This window comes from Serinus canaria, chromosome 4, assembly GCF_022539315.1.
Source record: "Serinus canaria isolate serCan28SL12 chromosome 4, serCan2020, whole genome shotgun sequence".
NCBI lineage: Eukaryota > Metazoa > Chordata > Aves > Passeriformes > Fringillidae > Serinus > Serinus canaria.
In genome coordinates this window covers 25,530,398-25,537,835 of record NC_066317.1, presented here as the reverse complement: position 1 = coordinate 25,537,835, position 7,438 = coordinate 25,530,398, and the positions used below count along the sequence as shown (strand labels likewise).

General features: G+C 42.8%; 1 protein-coding gene across 1 annotated transcript; it reads right to left on the bottom strand.

Moving 5' to 3' along the window:
• Positions 1-2,286: 2,286 nt before the first annotated feature.
• GAR1 (GAR1 ribonucleoprotein) lies at positions 2,287-7,402 on the bottom strand. Its single transcript, XM_018926785.3, has 7 exons — positions 7,152-7,402; positions 5,692-5,900; positions 5,454-5,608; positions 4,552-4,611; positions 4,024-4,159; positions 3,184-3,297; positions 2,287-2,817 (listed from the first exon to the last, which is right to left on the bottom strand). The coding sequence occupies exons 2-7, from the start codon at positions 5,885-5,887 to the stop codon at positions 2,804-2,806; spliced, it is 675 nt and encodes a 224-aa protein (XP_018782330.1). The 5' UTR covers positions 5,888-5,900; positions 7,152-7,402; the 3' UTR covers positions 2,287-2,803.
• Positions 7,403-7,438: the final 36 nt, after the last annotated feature.

Below are 7,438 nucleotides of genomic sequence, written 5' to 3'. Positions count from 1 at the left end.
CACTTCCCTCACTTCAGACTGCACTCTGACTTTTCTTCCCCAGACACTACAACTACTTGAAATTTGCCATTTCTGCCAACACACCTATTTCTGTCACACTACCTGTGAGCCCCTCTCCTATTCTCTGCAGCAGCAGCACAGAGTATCTGTAATGATGTGCATAAATAAATCCAGAACTTTTCACTTACTAAGGTCAGGACCACTGTGACAGACTCACAGCTGGAACTTGGATTGGAAGCTCAAGACTGAGAGAAAGGTGTCATACAAAATTAGAGAACTTAATATTTCATTACAGCGTTACACTGCAGACAAGACATCTTCATTTTTTTTGAGACTGAATTTTAATCTGTTACTGTTAGCACCTTACTTATATTAGAAGGGCAGGGTCACACCATGGCACAGAGAAGACAACACGGAACAGGGACTTACTGTGCCTTGCAAATACCCCCCTTCCCCAGAATGGAGAATGAAAAAAAGGCACTGTCATATGGCAAACACATCCAGACAGATTCCTCGTTTGTTCTTCCATCCTAAGAACATCCTACAACCTCCGTGGAGATCTAAGATTTCTCTGGATATTTGCATCAAATCCAAACAGCATTGTTTGTGTGCACAGGCCATGCCATAATGCTCCCTTCCCTATATCCAAGAGGCCAATCTTTCCTCCAGAGCTGCAATGGATATTGCTGTTTAGCCCCTCGCACTCAGAGGTCAGAACCTTTGCTTTGCCCTTGCAGTGCATGAGGCTGACTCACTGCTCCATCTGCTGAGAGACTCTGCACACTCTCCTGCACCCGGGCTGCAGGCCACACTGCCTGCAGCCAAACACTGCCTGTCACACCCTGCACTCCACAGGCCATGGCAGGAGCCTTCTGACACCCTGGCAAAAAGTATGTCCCTAAAGAGGAGCAAAGTGCAGCATGGATTTGGGTGTAAGAGTGAGGCCTGTGTTATGTTAGTCTTTCAAAGTCAGAAGAGTAAGGAAAAAGTATCCAAGCCAGCTGCCCACTATCGAAGCATCAGTGAAGAAACCCAGCACAGCAGATCCAGCTGCAAACATGACAGAAGTACTGACACTGCAGATGCACTTGGTTTGTGCTCTTCAGCTGCAATATGGAATGTCCAATACTTGCAAAGAATTTAGAAAAAAGGCAATTTTACAAAGCCTCAAGTCAAAGCCCTGAGGCACTTAGGCCTAGCAACAAAAGCCTAATGATTCTCAGTTCTGGATTTAACTGACCTGGCTAAAGCTAGGCTTTTAGCAATACCAAGAAAAAAATCTGAAATCCCTCATTTCTTGAATTTCCTGGGGTTAAAAGTAGAGCGAGCTTCCTCTCACAAAAGCAGACCTAGCAGAACTTCAGTGTTCTGTGGTTTATTTTTTTAATCTGAAGAACGTTTTTATCTATTATCCTTTGCAGCATCTATTCACATTTTCATGAATTCTTTACTGTTTGTTTTCCCACTCTTTCAAGTTTTGTTCAACATTATTAAAAGTAATGGTCACATTTGTTAAAACATGCAGTAACTGTCCAATTCTGGTACTGAAAAATTACCTGCTGCCTTTGTTAAGCAGAAGGCGAACATAACTAAACTGCCTGTTACTGCATTCATTAATTAAAAAGCGTAAGAGTGCAATCAATTCTGAAAGGAACTTTTTTCACACTGAACAATATGTTGAAAATACTTGCATATATATTATTCTACAGACCCCTTTTCAAAACTGCTAGGTAGGAGAGTCTGTGAACAGACTCCTGGCTCCAGCTGAAAGAAATGCAGGAAGTTCTATTTTCTCCTATTTTATTCCCAAAGTTCCAGGGCAGAGGCACCCTTGTCTCCTCCATCCTTAGGAAGACACAGTAACTATCTTTCCAACAATCCTCATTATGCACCCATTTAAAGAGACCAAGACTCATGCAGACTTTGTCATGCCTTTCTAACCAGTACATAACTGAAAGCATCGTGTGCAGAGGAGCCCTATGATAAGCTATTTAACCTCAGCTCTACACAAACCCAGAGCACCACAAAGGTGCAGTACCAGCACATCAAAACCTCAAGAGAAACAGGCTAATGGGGAGATGCAGGGCCAATAAAAAACCCTTAGCATTTCAATATCAGTGTAATTAGATACCATTAGATGACTGAAGTATAGTATTAATCTTTAGACAGCACCTTCTTAGAGGACTATGTCTTAATGCCTTTGGCTTTCATTAATATTTATACAGAAAAATTCACAAAATATACTCTGCTGTCTTCTCTCTTATACATTATTATGCATTTAAAAAATTATCAACACAAAAGTTTGAAATTTAATTTATACAAAAAGGTTCACAAAGGTTGTTTAAACGGCATGTCCATTTCAGAGCAGCCCAGAAGATTCAATACAAAAGGAGGATGAGAACCAAGGATCAGTCATGCACAGGTTCACACTGAAGAATGTGCATGCAGTGAACCTGTAGGGTCTTTTGAAAACCCATTTCAACTGATTGTTTACTCCCGACTCCAACATGGAGTTAAGCACTGACTGCACTGCTTGTCAGAAACAAACAATTTAAGAATAACATTGAATTGTGGCTCAGTGAGAAAAGTTTACACATATTCTGAGCAATCTTCAGCTCTTCACCTGGGGCTACACTCTTCTCACGCGTCCATCAACAGTCATGAAGTGTAAAAATAACTGTCATTTATAGCTTCAAGTTCTTTATAAAAAGATTTTCAAGGTCCTTTACAAAAATTTTTTCATGGTTCTTTGCTTCTGCAGATGACATGATAAGACAATGAGGAGATACTCATGGCTCCATTTTTAATGTCCTCTTCCTATTTTAAGAGAAAAGAAAAATACATCAAATAATTCTTATCTTAGTTGTGTTTAAAGCAAATTCTACACATAACATTGAATGAATTGATAGAGTAAAATGCAAAAAACTAACATGGTTTTACACATGCATCAACAAATGCAGAGTACTGTGCTTCAGTTTAAACTACCAGGGTGCACAGAAATGTCTTGCATAGAACTATAAACATCTATAAGACAATAAAAGCTATAAGACATTCAAAATCACAACATTCTGTTAATATTTACAAGCTTTAAATTATTTTAATAGCTACAAGCTTTTTAAGATTTACAAGCTTTTTTTATAGGAGCTATTCTTATTACTGAAAGGTAAAAAACCACACACTCACCCCGAAAGCCTCCTCCACCACCTCTTCCTCCTCTGAATCCTCCTCCTCCTCCGCCTCTACCTCCTCTGAATCCTCCTCCTCCTCTTCCTCCACCTCTGCCTCCTCCAAATCCTCCTAAACAAAAGAAAGAAATTATCCTTTGAGGAGCATGTAAATTCTTGGTTATGTACAACAATATATTTCACAGACAGCTTCTGAAATTAAATGAACAACAACAAAAAACCGGAAACTGTCAACTGCTGGACAGTTACCAGGTCAATTACTACTAGCCTGCTTCTTCTAGGGACCATTTGGAGCATTTTAAGTATTGCTTAATAGCTGATATACCATGTCCAAAATACTAAAGAGACTGCAAAAAAGTACATACATTAACCAGTAATTCATTACAACTATTAGTAATTATTATTTATTAATTACAACTCAACATTAAAGCAAACAAACCAAACCACTTTGAAACACTTGTGCCTTGCTGCAAAGGGGCAGGGTATAGAAAAGAGACAAGAAACTGTGATGTAAAAAGAGATAAAATTCAGCTTTAACTGAAGAGTTCATCACAGGTGTTCAAAACGTTTTCTGTCTTTGTTATAAATCAACATTTTCTCCTCCCTATGCTTTGAAGCTGTTATTTAGCCAGTCTCGCTACCTGAAAGGAATCACTGCCTTTATTTCTATAAAGACATGCAGAAACATTTTTATTTGCCATACAGCTGTTGATATTCAAGTACTCACCAGCAGCTTTAGAAAACAAAACACAAATACTCCACAGAACAAATGACCAAAGCAACCCATGGCATCTCAAATAACTCCAACATCCTGCAGCTTTCATTCTTGTGATCTTACCTCTACCACCACCTCTTCCTCCACCACGTCCACCACCACGTCCTCCTCTACCACCTCCTCTCGGAGCACCTTTTTCTCCAGGGGGCCTTGGCAAAAATCTCTGAAGAGGCAGCAGCTTTGCTGGATCAATGTAAAACTGCAGGAAGAGAATTCTATTAGGCTTTCAAAATACCAAGACTAAAAAGCACATTAATATCTCCCTTTATGAATATCTACAATTTGGTCTTATCCCATTATGTCAAACTGTCCTCTGCAAAAAGCCAAATAGAGAAAGCAAACAAGCAGTAAATCCCAGAATTAAAAAACTGCTAAAATATATTTGTTGCATCTTTTCTCGTGGGGCAGGGAAAGGGAACAATGTGGCAAACACAAAACTGGAAAGGACAAGAAACTTAAATCCTATGTTTACATAGGACAATCTGCTTTTAAAGTTATTAAAAACTTATTAAAGCTTTTATTATCTACTGACAAATTAGACTTAGCTAACTGATGACATTCAGTAAAATTCTGTTATTGAGATTGACTTACCTTTTGCATTTTTTTAAATGAAGAGGCTTTCATGTTCTCAGACAGTTTCACTGAAAAATACTGTTGGTTTCCTTAAGGAGCATTGCAGTAATAAAACATGCAAAACTGTGATTTTGATCAGTACACAGAAGGAACATTCAGACATTTTCTAAGTTAGTAGTTTATAAATTCATCTAAATTTCATCACAATTGCAATTAAGGGTGATTTAAACCTGCACATTTTACTTTATTTTCCTCTCCCACATTTTACATTTAATGTGGGAGAGGAAAATGCACGTAGTTAGTGACTAGTGCTCAACCAACCATCACAGGCTGAGTCTTAACTGGGTTACTCCCCCAGCTTTCCTGCTTTTGTCATGGACTCTGTCCACCTGGCAGTGACAACAAAATGCACCCAGTGTGTCTGTCTGTGTCAGGCTGGCTCTGCCAGAGATGTTCTGGCACATCCCACTTTTATGGGCAGGTTAAGTAAAAAACTGGACAATGAGCCACAGGACATCTTAGTATAAACTCACTTCATAATTAAATAATGTGCTGGAGCATGAGCAAGAAAAAAAACCCTAAGGCCCTTGACCCAACTCTGTTATAGCTTAGTAACCCATGGCAGAAAATTTGGTCAGTTAGCCAGAAAAAGCAACAAGATGAACCACCATGGATGCAAAATACATCATCAGTACTGCTAAAGAGTGAAAATCTCTGATTGACTTCATGTACTCTGTCATATCAAAAAAGCTCTAAGGCGCTTAATGTAAATGAAGCACCTACAGTTGCAGCAAGACTCACATAAAACTGGCAGCCAAACCCTGAACTATTTTAAAATCCTAGAGAAATCCCACTTTATATCCAAACAACTAAAAAAAAATACTGTAAGTCACATATTTCTACATTTTTCTGAAGGATACAAAGTCTCTCAGCTGTCCAAATATTTCATCCACTTTGCCAATCTGCTCCTTATTATCCAGGTACACTGGGGCATTGAAATAAGGCACCTTGTTTTCTTCTGTTTTACATTTACAAACTAAGTCATCTTCACAGGGATGCATGAACTCTCCCAACACTGAAATAAAGGACAAACAAGCTAAAGGGCTGGAGCAGACAATCTAAACAAAATAATAAATGAAGTTTCTCCATGTAACTTACAAACTACCCTTTCTGGAGGGCCCTGGTCATATCCTCCTCTGTTGAAGCCTCCTCTTCCACCTCCCCGTCCAAAGCCACCTCGCCCACCGCGGTTGAAGCCGCCTCTGTCACCACCACCTCCTCCACGGTTGAAGCCACCTCCTCTTCCTCCTCCACCTCCTCTTCCTCCTCCACCTCCTCTTCCACGAAAAGACATTCTCTACTGTTTCCTGCATTGTGAACAAAAAAAAAAAAAAAATCAGTTTTCTAAGATATAAAAGATGTGTTCCATTTGATTTGCTGTACAAATTGCAGTCTCCTGTCAGCCTGGTTTGCTAATTTAATGGTTCATCCTTTTCAATCCTCACTAAAAACATGCTGGCCTATGAAAATCAAGTTTGCACCTAAGATGTCATCCACTGCAACATCCAACTGCAAAAAGTGACTAGCAGTGATCACCTAGTCATCTTTCACTCATCTGTATAAAGATGCATTATACATCTGATGGCAGTCCCCAGCCCCACAAGTGGCACAAAGCGAGAACATCATAGAATGGTTTGGGTTAGAAGGGATCCTAAAGGTCACCTTTTTCCAACTCCTCTTCTATGTGCAGGGACACCTTTCACAGGCTGCTCAGGGCCCCATCCCACCTGGCCTTGAACACTCCCTGGGATGGAGCATCCACAGCTTCCCTGGGTAACCTGTTCCAGTGCCTCACCCATCTCACAGTAAAGAACTTCTTCCTCACATCCTATCTCAAACCACCCTCTTTCAGTTTAAAACCATCTTCTCTTATTCTACCTCTATGTACCCTTGGGAAAAGTCCCTCTGGAACTCTTCTGTAGCCTCCTTCAGGCACTGGAAGGCTGCAGTAAAATCTTCCAAGAGCCTTCTCTTCTCCAGGCTGAACAACCGCCAGCTGTCAGCCTGACTGCAGAGGAGAGGGGCTTCAGCCCTGTGACCACCTTCGTGGCCTCCTCTGGGTCTGCTGTAAAAACTTCACGTTTTCTGCAATGGGCATCCCAGAGCTGGATGTAGCCCTGCAGGTGGGGTCTCACCAAAGCAGAGCAGAGCAGAGGGGCAGAATCCCCTCCCTCCCCTGCTGCCCACGCTGCTCTGGATGCAGCCCAGGACAGGTTTGGCTCTCTGGGCTGTGAGTGCTCATGGCTGGGTCATGTCCATCCTGTCACCCACCAGCACCCCAAGTCCATCTCAGGAGAGCTGCTCTCCCTCTGACCATCCCCTCCCGGCCCCGTTAAACCTCGGGAGGTTCCCTCGGGAGGTTCCCTCAGGAGGCCGCACTGGCTCGGGCTCGGCCGCACTGGGCGCGCACCCGCAGCGCCTCACAAGGCCCTCGGGACGCGGCCAGAAGCCAGGGCGGGGGGACCCCAGCCCCCGGAACCATTCCCTGAGTGATGACGGACGGACAGAGGGACAGACGGACACGGCAGCAGCTCCGTCCCCTCCCGCGCGGGACGTACCTGCACGTGCACCCCGCGCCGGCCCGGAAACACCCGCGCTGCCGCAAACGGGGCTGCCTGCCGTAAATGAGAGGGCGCCTGTCGGCCGACACTGTCGCAAAGAGAGCTTTGCATGTTTGATAATTGCGGTGCGCCCGGAGCGAGCGTCCCGCGCTCCCGAGGGATGGGCGGGATAGCGACAGAGGGCTCGCCATAGGTACACAGCCCGCTGTAACTACACTGATGTTAACAACGCTGTAACCGGGCACTCGGGAACGCTTATAATCTGGGGAGCCCGTGCCGTGGAT